The following is a 14,999-nucleotide window of genomic DNA, read 5'->3' as shown; positions in this document are numbered from 1 at the left end:
TTTGAATCTCTGAGTGACAGGCTGGGCTAGCTCCCTGTATACATTAATAAATTAGAATTTTAATTGTGTCTCTGTCTGCAGGAGATGCCCCAGCACTTTAATATGTACCAACAATTGGCTATGTTATGGAATCTGCAATGTGGCCTCCGCTGCTGACCTCTGGAACACAATTCCCAGTCTGACTACGGAAACTGTTCAGTTTGATCCTTTCAACTTATTTGAATCCTGACAAATAAGCTCACAGCTGAAAGGGCAACACAGTCATATTTCATCCTCCAAAGCTGTTCTTTAAGACGTCTGCACAACAAAGCACTGCTTATAGCACCTGACGCAGGACCGCAATGGCACTGCCCCTCATTGAAAATGTCCCCAGCATTCGAACATACTCAAAGTCCCATGGCCTGGTGAAGGCTGACCAAGGAACTGTCTGCAGACCTGTTGGTCAACAACCCACATTGCCTTCAACTTGTTGCAACAAACCGTCAGTATGGCACTGAGCGTCCCCAGGAAAGTGACAATTTCCCAAGCAGATGAAGAAGGACTAGAAGGTGGCACCCAAGGTCAGTCCATACCACCCACTGGCAAGATAATATGAAAATCTGTAGGTTCACTCTAACCTGTGATACGTCAACACAAGTTAAAGTTGACTTGACATTGTGACCAACTTATCTGGCACCAAGTTATGCCCTCCAATTATCACTCACCCATTCTGTCATAAAATTTCTAGTGTGAGAAACTCACACTATGCATTTGGTACGCATTTTGGGGATGCCTGCCCTCAGCTATGGAAGCAGTGGGGCCACCTAATGCCTACATGTGTCCTGCCTTGAGGGGGTGGGTCACATCAATACCACTTTCTATCTGGCAGCTAATTACATGCACCTCTGTTGAAGCATGAAAACCCTAATACAAGTAAGTGTCTTTGAAATTTCTACTGCAGCTTTCGGATCGAAGTACAAAATCCAAATTCAACTTTCACGAACTCACTCCTTTCCTACTCCATTGCACTCCCACTGCAATGCGCCTGAAATAAGAAGTAGCTAAAATAATTTTTCTTTTGTACCTGTACATAAAATTATTCTTATTTTTCCCCTAATGGTTAGAAAATATTCTGAGAACTTCCACTAAAGAACAAGGGTACTTATTAGACTTATTACTAGGTATAATAATCAATGTGCCACAATCTCTTCAGTTCTATTGAAGCAGGGCTTTTCAATCCCAACCCCATTTGGGACTGGATCATTCTTTGTTGGAAAGGTTTTACTCTGCTTTGTAGCACAGGTGGGGAACGTGCAGGCTGTGTACTGTATAAGGCCCAAGAAATCATTCATACCAGGGAACATCACACGCCTCACCAAAGAGAAGCCCCTCCAGCCACTGAGCATGAATTACTTAAATGATGTTTCAATATCGGCGAGTTAACAACATCCTTTGCCTCTACCTATTAGGTGTCAATGGTACCCAGTGCGACAGCTAAAGCAATCTTCAGATATTGGCAGATATTCCAGAGCATGGAACTGACCTCAATTGAGAATCACTGTATTAAAGTGTGTATGTGTGTAACTTCATTTCTATAATTACTATGTGAGAATAAGGCTAACAGTTGAGTACTATCAACTTTTTCTCAGAATAAACTACACCATCTATTAAATAACCCAATACGCACAACCACTAATTCTCCTGTTACATTGACCAAGTAGTAAATCCTCCGACTATCCACACAAATCATTTAGTTCAACAGATATTTTCTCCCAAATGTCATATGACGTTGGTACACCTTCTGCACAAGGTTCTCTTATACGATTTTCAATCCTCAGCAATTCACTTTTGAACTGCTTGCCAACTACCCCGTTTGTATAATGTCCATTTACCAAAAAAACTTAAGAGGAAAAAATTGGTAACCTGAAGGGCTGGTTGTTTGTCATTCCTCTTGGGGGATTTTAATCCACTGACTTGTTGCTGTTGCTGCTGCTGCTGCTGCTGTTGCTGCTGCTGCTGCTGCTGCTGCTGTTGCTGCTGTTGCTGCTGCTGCTGCAGAAGGAGCTGTCTTGCCACTTGAAGCGCCTGGAAGGGGAAAACAGAAGAAAATGTTTACCTTACTACACAAGCTCTGGAGCCTCGTTTGCATGATGGATTCCAGAAGGGATCCTGACTTTCCCTTTTCCAGGTAAGTGAACGAGCAAATAAAAGTCCCCCCTACAGTCTACGTTGGACAACTTTCTAGAGCTTGCTTTTTCTCAGAATCTTGGCCAATTACATCCATAGTACTTTGGGCATTAGCAACTAGCCTCAGAGGACACTGTCTTCCTACCAAACTCTGATTGGGGCTTGGATGAAGTCTGACTGAAGAGAGCTCAAATTGGAAGTAATCCTTCCAATTGCATCCAAAGCTAAGAGGTGGGCCCACAGGAAAAGCATTCTACTATGGAGAAGATGACTTAGGAAGAAAGAGCACCCAAGACAGGCCCTGGGTGCCATTGGTAGACTATACAAAAGAAAGGGGTAACAACTTTGATCTCTGATCATCTTCAGGAATATTTTATGTAACTTTGAACAATCATGGCCATGCCCACCACAAATGCCGTTCAAGTTCATAGCAAAGGCTGTTCCTTATTTAAAGGAAGAAATTGAGAAGGTGGGATGAATTGGAGGAAAACTGGTAAGTCTACCAAGGTGAAAAACAAGGGACTGATTAATCTTTTAGAAAAGTTCTATAGAAAAAGGAAAAAGTGCCATCAATAAACTCTCATGAGGCCTTTGATCCTGTCAAAGAATTTACTAAAGAGAGCAACAGGATTAGCAATAGAATACTGACATTTTCTGTTAAAAAAAAAAATCACATGGAAAGGTAGGTTTCTTGAACCACACTCACATGACCACCAAGAATGGAAGCTGTGTCAGGAATGCTCATTCAATGCTTTGTTAAGAAGTCAGAGCCCAAATGAGAGTAGGTGGGAGACGGTGTGTTATATCAATACCACTTTCTATATGGGAGCTAATTATATGTGCCTCAGTTGAAGATGCATATAGTCAACACATCAGAAGCATCTAATTAATGCTGTCTCATATGGACTTATGAGAGTTGTCTGTTCTCCCAAGGAAATGGGTATTTAAAGTTATGTATGAAAAAATGTGAAGAGTTACCTGAAAATGTACAGTGCTAATCATGTAGTGAAGGGCAGGGAAGATGGCTCAAGGGATGCTGTACACTAACTCAGGGGAAAGGGGAAACTGAGTGGTCAAGAAGATTATTGTCCATGAGCAGAGACCCAAGACTTTCCTTTCTCTAAAAGGACAAGTTGGTTAACCAGGCTCCTATCTGCACTACTGTAGCAACCAACACTGTAAGGCACTTTGACAGGTTGAGCGAACGGTTCTTTTGTGTCCACACAGTGCAAAGGAAGGCAAGGAAACAGAAGCACAGACAGATACACGGGTGACAAAGAAAAGATCCCAGGAAAGACGGAGGTCTCCTATCCCACACCTCCCTAGCCTGCCATTCCTCTTCTCCCATGGAAGATGGTCTCTACTGAACTCACCACAACCAGCCTTTCAAACGTAAGACACGGCTATTTTGTCTGTGAAGAGAGAGACATGTTCAAGAGAGCCTGCCTGGAAGAGGCTTGAGAAAGGGGCAGGCTGAGAGGGGCATCTGGAAGCCAAGACAGACACCTCCGAGAGTTGCCTGATACTCCAGCCTACTGGCTCAGTGAAGGATGCACCATCACTGGACTCCGGGTTTCCTTGTCTCCTTGGAGACGCTCAGTACATGCGTAGGTGTAAAAGTGGGCAGAGTGAAGATTTCATTTATATCATATAAGAAAAATAGTCCCCTTTGCAAGGTGCCTGCAGGAGCAAAGCCTCTCCTCCTGCTATATATGTTCCCTTAGCTATTTCACATGAAGGTTTTATGGCTTTTTAATGTAGGGAAGGCAACAGTTATATATCCTAAGTGCTACCATCAGAGTTCCCCAAGTAACAGACAAATCAGCAAGGAAGGGTCTGGATGCTAGCTGGAAAGGCAGACAGCAGGGATGGAGATGGCAGTGACAAGATGCAGCAAGGAAAGATACTGTGGGGAACAAGTGAGAGATTACAGATGATACGAAAATAGAGCAGGCAGAGAAAAATAAGTAATGACTAATGACACAGTCATATACCTTAGTTAATATAATTTACCACGTTTTACCAAATATTTGAAGAATGGGTACTCAGTTTGTAATTCACCAAGTCTTTCCCCATTTCAGCAAAGATATGAGACTACATGACATTAAAGAATCACACATACAGACCATTCATACATGACCATGTTCTCATAAATGCATAGAATTCACAATTATATTGTGATGCCATATGTACACAACAACAGTGTTGCCATCGAGCCATTTGAAAATGTCTACTTCGGGGACACTGTTTCCATTCATTGTGTTGTACAACCACTCACACGCTTACTTTCTCCACAGAGGTTTGCAGAGTTGGCAATACACAAGGGTTTATATCTTTCAAAATTCGTTGCTCCTTTAGGCCTTCGATTTATTTTGCTAGCTTGAAAATCAAAAGCCATTTATGTTTATAATGTCTTACAGACACAACGTGGGGTACATAAATGTACACAATCATCTAATCATCTCTTGTTCTCTCACAGCATTTCATACAGACTTTCAGGGCAGAGGATAATAAAAGACAGAAAGAGGTGGAAACGGTTTAGAAACTTCTCCAAACACAGGGGAACTTTTAGTCAGACCACTCAACAAGACAAACGTGTACAAATTTCTGTCCCCAATGAAGGCAAACTAGAAAAATAATTTCAAATATTTGGGATGTAGATACAATCCTACTGCAAAAAATTACTCATTCTGATATGAAGAATCATACATTAATCCATAACAATTGTCTGGTCTTATCATGAATATGGTGATACAAGTGGAATAAAGCATAATTAAGGATATAAGTGCAGTCCCCTGGGGCCAGAAGAACTCCATGGTGCCCGGCTACTATGACCAGCCCCTCCGACTAGGATCGCAGAGCGTCTTGGACAGAATGGAGGAAGCGTGTGGAAGAAAATGTGAAATCCTAAATAGAGCAGACTTTTACCCGGTCTGAAGAAGATGGGTGGAACCCCCTGGGACTATGGCCCCCTTGGAACCCCTTCAAACTTGGAACTGAATATATAATTGAATGAAAAAACAAGCTTGCTCTGTAAACTTCATTGAAACTATAATGTCTAGTACGTATGTGGATGTATGCATTTATTAGGGATATATATATATATATATATATATATATGAGATCACCTAACATAACAGTAAGAATGTTAAAACTTAATTTATACAATGCTTAAAAACCAACACTGAAAAGTGTTTTCTAATTCCCGGGGCATAAAAATCACTAATATAATATTTAACCCGACACACACATACGCATGCACACACACAAGGTGAGAAATAATGCTTCTGAGTGTACAAGACTATGGATTCAAGCATCACAATACAATTCTCTGGTATGTAGAATTGGCAGAAGTTAAAAATGGTTATGGCCATCTTCAGTGTTAGTCAATGAAACTTTGGAATGACTAATGGGACCTGCTTTGGAAATTCCACCAGGAACCTATGTGTTTCCCACACATGTTTTACTTGATACTATTTAAAAAAAAAAACCTGATAGATGCACAGAAACCAAATTAGAAAGAGAAATTGGATCCCATGGACATATAAAACTACATAAAGATAGGTGTTTGCATATGTATGAGGGAGTGAGGGAATATGACAAATATGAATCTATGAACCAAGTTCTTCTAAAAGTACCAACTTTAAGTCAATACTTTGTAATAGATGGGACAATGGCTGGCACTGGGTTAGACTGCATGGTTCAAGGATGTTCTAGATTTGAGGTAACGGACAGAACCAGCTCAGTTGAACACACTCCCACTTTGGGTCCTTCAGCAAACTAAAGCAAATGTGAGCTAGCAGGGGAAGGAGTCCCCTGTGCGGTGAGAATGGATAACATGCTCAGCTGCTGATCAAAAGAGTCGAGTCCACCCAAGAGATACCCAGGAGTTAGACCAGGTGATTTGTAGTAGAAAAATCAGAAATCTATAAAGGACATTTCTACCCTGGTACACATGGGGCTGCCATGATAGGGAATGACTCAACAGCAACTGGTCTGGTCCAACAGAGGAGGGCATGAGGTACCACCTTATCTGCAGACGGGCTGGTCCTCCTTCTCTGCCTTGGCTGCTACCTATGTCCCTTGGGACTCATCTAATGGGGCGCACCAGGAGGACACGTGCTTCCTTGCAAGGCCAACCAGGTTTTTGAGTTAATGCAGTGTTTTCCAAAGTGGTTGATACCACTCAGGCTGCTGAAATGATAGTGGGGTAGGCTGCTGCAAAATACTTTATCATGGATTATGGGCTACAGAGGGGACTGAGCAATTTGTTTTCTCTCTGAAAACGGGGCAGTAGTCAAAATAGGAACCTAGGGGTTAGTGGGACTCGGGTCTTCCTGAGATGAGATACCTTCCATTTGATTGATTCAAAGTCACATCAGTCTCATCAGTGCTTTCACGGTCCTTGTAAATCAGTGCCATTTGTTGTGTACAAACTAGGTTTAAAAGACATGTTTATGGCTTTGGAGCTAGTTACATGTTAAGTTCATAGGAGATGTTTACAGTTTAAGGGCTAGGTATCCCTATGTTTCACATGTCTATCAGGGTAGCCAATGCCCAGACACATGTTTGCCATATTTTAAGAACCATCATAAAGTTTACATAAATATTGCTTGTGCAAATGCAAAGGTCGAACACACACACACACACACACACACAGCAAGACAATAGAAGGGAAAAGTCTTTATAAATATATTCACATACTAATACTCTAATACCTGAAAGTCTTAAAAAAAAATACGCCTACCAGGAATTTCTAAGGTTACGGAGCCAGTGAACTAGCATGACCCTGGATCAAACCTGCCTATCACCTGTTCGTGTGCAGTCAGTGAAATAAGAACAGCTGCTTTTCTTTCCTTTTTAAGTAGTTGATTTGGGGGGAGGGAATACAAAGAAAAGTAGTATTGGGTGAAAGTTATATGGAATCTGTGAAAATCAAATTTTGGTGTCCACAAAAGAAGTTTTATTGGACCACAGCCATGGTCATTCACTGCCAGCCTACCTCTGGCTGCCTTCATGCTACAAACAGCGAAGTTTAAGTCATTGAAATAGAGACTGTGTTGGCATGCAAAGCCTAAAATCCTTCCGAGCTGGACCGGTACAGGCAAAGTTTGCCAACTCCTGTCTTAGGTTACTATCTGTATTCCAAGGTCCCTGGAGCGTCCCCTGGACACAATTTTACATCAACAAATCTTTCCATCACTTCTTCATCACCGTTTCAGAGTTTAGCTAAGAAGGCAGGGACTACGAGGCCCAATCACTTCATTGCCAGCGAGCCCTTTCTTGCAGCTCAAGCTGCAATTGGATTTTCTGAAAAGCAACAGAGATGTGTGAACAAAACACACCTAGGTGCACCTGTAAATCTTGTTTGCAAACTTTTAATATGTGGCTACTTCCGAGGTAATTCATAGCAGTTTAGAGCCAATCGCCCCACTGGGCCAGAGGTTCTATATACTCTCAGAATGAAAAGTGGCGGGTGCCTTTTGAGGCAGTTGAGAGAGCTAGCTGTATCTTGTCTGCCCAGAGAAACTGATGCATTCCCAGCTGAAAAGCTGGTCTGAGTCAGGCACCCTTCCTCAAATTTCTTCTCCGAGACTCTCCTCACCTCTCAAGATCAAACCTGCTTCTCAGATAATCTCATGGGCTAATCAAAAGACAATGAACACTAGGGGGGTGGGAGCGGAAGCTAGCAAGAGAAACTTAGAAGAAAAGAAGACATATTCTTGTCTTTATTTCACATCCCTAACATTCCCTTTAAGTCTATCGAAAGAGTGTCCTGCCCCCTCCCCCGCCCCTCCACATTAATTTGCTGTCTTGATTCAACTCGCGCAACAAGTTTCCATTTTAGCATGAGTGCTCATCATATGATATAATCTAACCATTTCTCTGGAGCAAGGTTTCCAGCTGAGAACGCCGGAAACCCCATCCACCCCTTGCTGTAGCCTTAGCAATCACTCCTGTGCAGGATGGAAAGGAGGGCTGTAAGTTACTTGGAGACGAGAGAGGGGACTGAGGAGAGGGACAGAAGACAGTACGTAGCTGGAAGTCCTAGGAGAGTTCTTAAAGAATCAGCAGCGTTCTCAGATTGTTGGTTTTCCAAACTGAACACAAGTATACAAGAGGGTACCCCCCAAAAAAACCCAGTTTTTATTCAAAGCTATGTATTTAAGTTTTGTTTTTACAAAACAACCTTATCGTCTTCAAAGTACTCTCCATTACACTTAATACATTTGTCAAATCTGTGATTCCATTCTTGGAAACATTTTTCAGACTCATCTGTTTGGGTGAATGACAGCACCTCCCTCATTATTTTCTTTGCATCTCCTAAGTCATGAAATCGCTGTCCTTTCATGTCCCTCTTCATTCTAGAAAACAAAAAGAAGTTCCACGGAGCAAGAGGCAAGAGAGGCATCCTGTTTTTTGCCGAAAACCGGTGCGCTGAGATGACTGTGTGAGCAAGTGCATTGTCATAGTGGCAAACCCAGTCCCCTGTCTGCACAGATCAGACACACTGTCACACAATCTTTTCAGAACCTCGAAACAGAAAGCCTGATTAACAGTCTGACCAGGTGGAATGAACTCCAAATGTAACTAGCCCCCTCACATCAAAAAAGTAAGTGAGCATTCAGTCTCTTGATTCCTTGTGTAACTTTTTTTGGATGAAGTGATGATGGTGTCTTATACTGGCTTGACTGATGTTTGGGTTTGGGGTCGTAAGAATAGTACCATGTCTTGTCACCAGTAATGACCTTGGGAAAAAGTCTGGGTCGCTTTTGAGCTGTTCTTTGAAAGCACAGCGTGTTTCCCCTAGATGCTGTTTTTCCTGTCAGTCAGAACCTGAGGCGCACATCTCACAGTGACCCTTCTCATTCCTACGTTTTCTATTACAACCCGCTGAACCAAGCCCTCGGATAGTCCAGATAACTTCCCCATCTCTTCACTGGTCTGTCGTCTTTGGTCTCTGAGCACACGTGCACGGATTTTGGTTGATATTTTCATCCATTTGGGAAGTTGACAACAATCCAGAACAAAGGTCATCATAGATGGACATTTCACATTTTTGAAACGAGAAAACCACTCATGCACTTGAGTTGTTCCCATAGTGCTGTCCTCGTAAGCTGTGTTCAACCTCACAGCAGTTTTTCTGGAGCAGGAAACACAAATTCACAGCCACACACTGTTCTCTTAAATCTGCCATTACATAAAATGAGGTTCGAGTAAAACTACTTTTACAAAAAAAAAATGCATTGTGATCAGAGAAAACCACACCACCGGGTGTACTCAGAGTCAGCTGCTCGATGCTTGCTTATCGGGGAAAGTGAGTATTATGAAAGCTCTGTTCCGCCTGGTGGATTTTTTTTTGGGGGGGGGGGTAGCCCCTATTGTGTGTATGAGTGTGTGTGTGTGTGTGTGTCATGCGCGTGTGCTCACGTGAGGGTGCACAGTCCCTATCAGTGCAATAGCTAACACAATCAACTGCTACCTACATAACAGGGGGTTCAAATCCACCCAGAGGTGCCTCAAAGGAAAGGCTTGGATGATCCCCATTTGACAAAGCAGCCCTTGAAAATCCTATGGAGCAGTTTCTCTGCGATCAATGGAAGACTGCGGGAGAGTTCTCTCGGCAATGAACTCAATCACTTAAGGTGCCTTCACCTAAAAAACAGAAGCTGAGTCAAAACAGTGTCTTCTCAGGGGATGCACTGAGCCAGGTAAGTCAAGGTACCAGAGACTGGTTTGGGGGTCCCACAGGGGTCATCTTGATAGATTTTCTTGACAGGCAGAGGATGATTATGAAAGCTTATTAGAAGAAGGGTTAAGAAAGGTAAAACCTGCACTGGGAGACGCCTAGGGGAAGCAAGGAATCTGCCACCCCATCTCCCCCCAGGACAATGGGCCTGCTCCTTCTCTGAGGGTAGCAAGGGCCTCCTGTGAGAATTTCAGTGGGAAACCTTATCACAGGCACCTTACAGCCCTGATCTTGCTCCTTCATACTTCTTTCCATGCCCCTCACAGATGCCAACGCTGCCCTTTTGATGCGATGCAGAAGGAAGAATGCCAAATTCTCCAGGGAAAGGTTAGAGAGATGGAAACAAAGTCTTCAGAACTGTACAGATCTTTGCTGGAGGACATGCTGTGAAACAATAGCCTCACAGTTTGTTATTTTTGCTTAATAAAACTTTCTATGAATTTGTAACACTACTTTTTTGACACACACACACACACATTTATTTGAAGTGTTTGGTTATAATTGATTATAATATAAAAGTAGCTTTGTCTCAAAGCCAGATTATAGGGATTGTGGAAAAATTACGCCTCCCCCCACCCCAAAAAAAAGGTCCCATAGTAATCCATCAAGTTACATGATTGGTGTTGTATGTAAAATCCAATCAACAAAACAAAACAAACGAAGCCCATCAAAACCAAAACACATTTTATCAAAACTTTAGAGCACAGAGTAATAACTACAAACCCAGGGGAAAGTCATGGAAAACACCTATGGCAATGGCCTCTTTGGCCGTCACAACCCTGATGGCACTGTAGTTATACATTGGGTGCTAACTGCAAAGTCAGTAGTTCGAAACCATCAGCCTCTCTGCTGGAGAAAGATGAGACTTTCTCCTCCCATAAAGTGTTACAGTCTCAGAAACTCTGAGGGCAATTATGAGTCAGCACGGACTCCTAGCAGTGAGTTTGGTTTGGGTTTTTGGTCGATCTACTCCATGAATCTTCAAATAAGGGTGTGGCCTTAGACTATTCACGAATATCTGGTGTCACAGAGGATTAAGTGCTGAACTGAAAAGTTAGTGGTTTGGGGAAAGCAACATGGCCATTGCTCGCATTCCTTGGGAGGGGCCTGTGCAGCCTGGACACCCACCAGCCCATGGACAGGCTCGAGAGGCACCTGGCTTGCTATTGTGGAGGCCCATCTGGAAGTAGGAGCACCGCTGGCTGATTGCCGAACCCAAGGCCTGCAATCCTGGGGCAGTATCCTCTCTCCCTCAGCACAGCACAGCCGTGCTGCTGTGTGGGCAAGGGGTTAAGGAGGAGGCAGGTAGCGTGGGACCGAAAAGATGGTGGCAGGCAAGAGTTGTGGCACTGTGGAGAGTTACTTTTTTGGAAGCTTGGTTAAAGCAGAGAATAAGAGATATGGAGGTTAAAAAAATAATTGGAGCTTTGATCATGGAGAAGAAAGTTAAAGAAGTAGAGATAAAGATGGGGCAGATCTACTAAGTGTGGATCAACGGTTCTCAGCCTGTGGGTCATGACCCCTTTGGGCATCGAATGACCCCCTTCGCAGGGGTTGCCTGATGCATAACAGTAGCAAAATTACAGTTATGAGACAGCAATGAAAATAATTTTATGGTTGGGGGGTCACCACCACATGAGGAACTGTATGAAAGGGTGGCGGCCTTAGAAAGGTTGAGAACCACGGGTCTAGATGAAGATGAGGATTCTGAGTCCTCAACAGGAAAGAAGATGCAGTTGCTGGATCCCAACCTGAAGAACTACTGGAATGTAGAAGATAATGGAAACTGAGTTTGATGTTACATATAATTAGCACGATGTATCTTCATAACAAGCATTCAATAAATACTGATTATTGGAGTTATCGTTCTATCTAGTGGAACAAAACAACATGTCCAGTCTTTTAAAAGAAAAAAAGTTAGTGATTTAATCCACCAGCCCCCTTGAGGGAGAAAGATGAGGCAATCTGCGATCCTAAGGTTTGCAGCTGTGGAAACCCAACGGAGCAGTTCTATTTCTGTAAGCCAGAGCTGGCTGGACTACAGGAAGTTTGGGTTTTCAGTCTCTGAGCACTTCACTGACCTGGGCTACCTGGTGGTGCAGTGGTTACACGTTCAGCTGTGATTCAAAGGTCAGCAGTTAGGTCCCACCAGCTGCTCTGTGGGAAAAAGGTGAGGCTTTCTACTACCAATAAGAGTCATCATAGTCTCCAAAACTCACAGGGGCAGTTCTACTTACAGAGAACTGTCCTATAGTGTTGCTATGATTTGATTTCAATTCCATGGCAGTGAGTTTGGTGTTTTGTTTTTGGTCTGTGCTCCCAGAACAGGTGAGGTAGGCAGCAAAGCATTCTGGTCTTAACCTAAGATACTGGACGTGAACTAGGAACCTAGAGGGAGAAGCTGCTATGTCAACAGCACCCATCCTCAGATTCCTTACAGTAGGGGAAAGTGGCCTTCGTTTTGGGAGACTTTTACCAAGAGCTGGCATTTGGAGAGGGCATTTGGGTGGCACATCCTAAGATGTTCCAGTCATTGCCAATGAGTTTATAAAACAGTATCTAAGTAGACATGGTGGAAAAATAGGAGCAGGGATAGCCCTGTCCCCGAAGGACTCCAATATTACATGTGAAAGGCACAGTCAAAGGGGATAGGAAACGGAATAGCTTCGTTGTCCAAACCACAGAAGGGTGGAAGGAAAACGGGCAGCAGCTGCATCCCCATGTGTGCGGTGGGTCCACATGCCCTTACTGACGTGCACCTGAGTCTTATAAGGTGCGTTTTCAGTTGTCACCACTGCAGTGCAGAGATTTACACTCTTCTTTTTTTTTTTCACTTTAAAATTTAACAAAAACTACAAACCATAAGCATTGATAGGTTAGCATTTTTTTTTTTTATTATCAGCAATCTGTCTATCAGAGTATATGTTCTCCGGAATAAAAGATGGCAAATGAACTTTATTTTATTCCCATTTTTGTTGTTGTTTAAAGAGGCACTCGGATGCGGGAGGCAGAATTGTGTAACGGCCCTAGCTGTTGGTGAAGATCCCCCAGGGTGAGCGCAGTGGGCCCTGAAGTCACCGGAGGCAACCGACAACGGGAGACACAGACAAGTGCTGGCGTTAGCACACCCAAGGCAGTCGGCAGGATGTGCCAGTCTCAAGCAGGCAGAAGAGAGTTCGAAACAGAACAAGACAAAACCAACACGCAGTTGCCATCCAGTTGGTGCAAATTCACTGCAACCCCATGGGTGTGTAAGAGCAGGGCTGTGCGCTTTAAGATGTTTCACAGCTATGAATCGGAACTGTCTCAATGGTGCTGGGTTTGGTTCCATAGGTTTGGAGTTCTTTGGGAATTAGATCACCAGGCCATTCTTCTGAGGCACCTCTGGGTCAACCTGAACCACCAAGCTTTTGGTTACAGTAGCCGAGGGCATTAACTATTTGCACCAACCAGGGACCCTTACTAAGGAGTTCATTTTACTGAGTCCATTTTCAATGCTTAGCGACCCATGTGTAGAGCAGACCTGCTCCGCTGTTTCCAAGCTATAATCTTGCAGTAGATCACCAGGGCTTTCCTTCATGGAGCCACTGAGAAGGTTCAAACTGCCAACCTCACTGTTAACTGAGCAGTTAGCTACTGCACTATCAGGACTCCTCAAGTCCTAAGGCTTAGGAGGTTGCTGATATTGCTGTGTATTACCAAGCTGATTCTGACTCAGCACTCGTCTCTAGAACAGAGTCCAGTGTCCCACAGGGGTCTCAGCCTGGAATCTTCATGGGAGCCAATTGCCACATCCATCTCCTGGAGTACCACTAATGGGGTCAAATCACCAACTTTTTGGTTAACAGCCAAGAGCATAACCATTGCACCACCGGGGCTCCTTAGAAGGGGGCTGGGGGCTAGCAAATTCTTCATTCGTCTGTAATTATGAGCAACTTTTGATTTTTTAAAGCATGTGGAGGATACTTATTGACAAAGAAGATAAAGGGGAGCTATTTTCATGAGACAAAAAAAATAGGAAATCTATGATCCTCTTGTAAAATTGGTTGAAATATGTTTAATGGTTGCAAACAGCCGGGACGTCTGTTTGAAGTCTCTCATGAGGGGGGCAAAAATAAAGGCCACATACTCCTACTCCCTAGACCTATTAGCACCGGGCTCTGTAACCACTGCAGACTGTGGAGACTCTGGTTGGCTGCCCCTGTTGCAGCCAGTGCCAGACGCTGAGTCACCAGCACCACAGCTCCGGCACCTGAGTTGTCTTTGGAGGCATTCCATTCCAGCACTGCCCAGGCCTGAGCCTGTTTAGCTCAGGAGAGTTGACATAGCCTGAGGTACTGTAACTGTAGGCAACATTAGCATTGTAATGAAGTAAAACAGAACTGAAGCTTATTAGAAAATGTCCACAATGTTAAGTTGGATGCTGCATCAAACTCCTGGTTCCCTTCTTTTGGACCAGAATGTGTTTAAAGTATATGGAAACACATGCATAATTGGCACAGTCCATCTCCAGGTTCTCAAGGCAGAAAACCAAAGATTCAAATGTCAAGAGAAGCCACTGCAAGGGGTCTATGAACCCACTGTCTTACCCACTATTACCAGCAAGTGCTTCTTTGGAAGGTGCTGGCCAGCAACTCTTGTTATGAATAACGCAGATTCCCCTCAGAATCAGACATGCTAATTTTGAAGGCCGTGGAAGGAGCCTGGCTGGGGTCATACTCAAAATGATGGAGGATTTCCCATGATTTTACTGGTAACATTGAGCTTCGTTTTTGCCAAATAGATACAGTGTTATGAGTCTTCTGTTCTTGTAATATATCATAGTGTTATGAGTCTTCTGTTCTTGTAATATATCTTACATATATTCTGGATGCCCTATGAGGCACAAAGCACCCCCCAATCTTTACTTACCTGAATTCTGGGCAAAGGAGCCAAGTTACGTGAGTCACAGGCACATTCCAGCAGAGAGAAAATACATAAGAAAAAGGAAAGATAGAAGGCAAGAAAGGCCAAAATCAGACTAAGAGAATCAGCAATAGAGAATCACTCACTCACTGTTTGGCCAAATTTTATCAGGATGGGC

The 14,999-nt window shown here is 43.5% G+C and overlaps 1 protein-coding gene across 1 annotated transcript in view; it reads right to left on the bottom strand.

Annotated features, from left to right (window-relative positions):
* Positions 1 to 14,999, bottom strand: part of FOXP1 (forkhead box P1) — a 269,188-nt gene that overhangs the window by 167,374 nt on the left and 86,815 nt on the right. Inside the window, exon 2 of the mRNA XM_030885576.2 lies at positions 1,903 to 2,064. Coding sequence (XP_030741436.1) covers positions 1,903 to 2,064 — 162 coding nt within the window. The remainder of the gene's footprint in view (positions 1 to 1,902; positions 2,065 to 14,999) is intronic.

This window comes from Echinops telfairi, unplaced genomic scaffold (assembly GCF_000313985.2).
Source record: "Echinops telfairi isolate 266 unplaced genomic scaffold, ASM31398v2 ScPeMD7_31;HRSCAF=116, whole genome shotgun sequence".
Taxonomy (NCBI): domain Eukaryota; kingdom Metazoa; phylum Chordata; class Mammalia; order Afrosoricida; family Tenrecidae; genus Echinops; species Echinops telfairi.
Note: the sequence above shows the minus strand (reverse complement) of the source record. Positions and strands in the feature narration are given on the sequence as shown.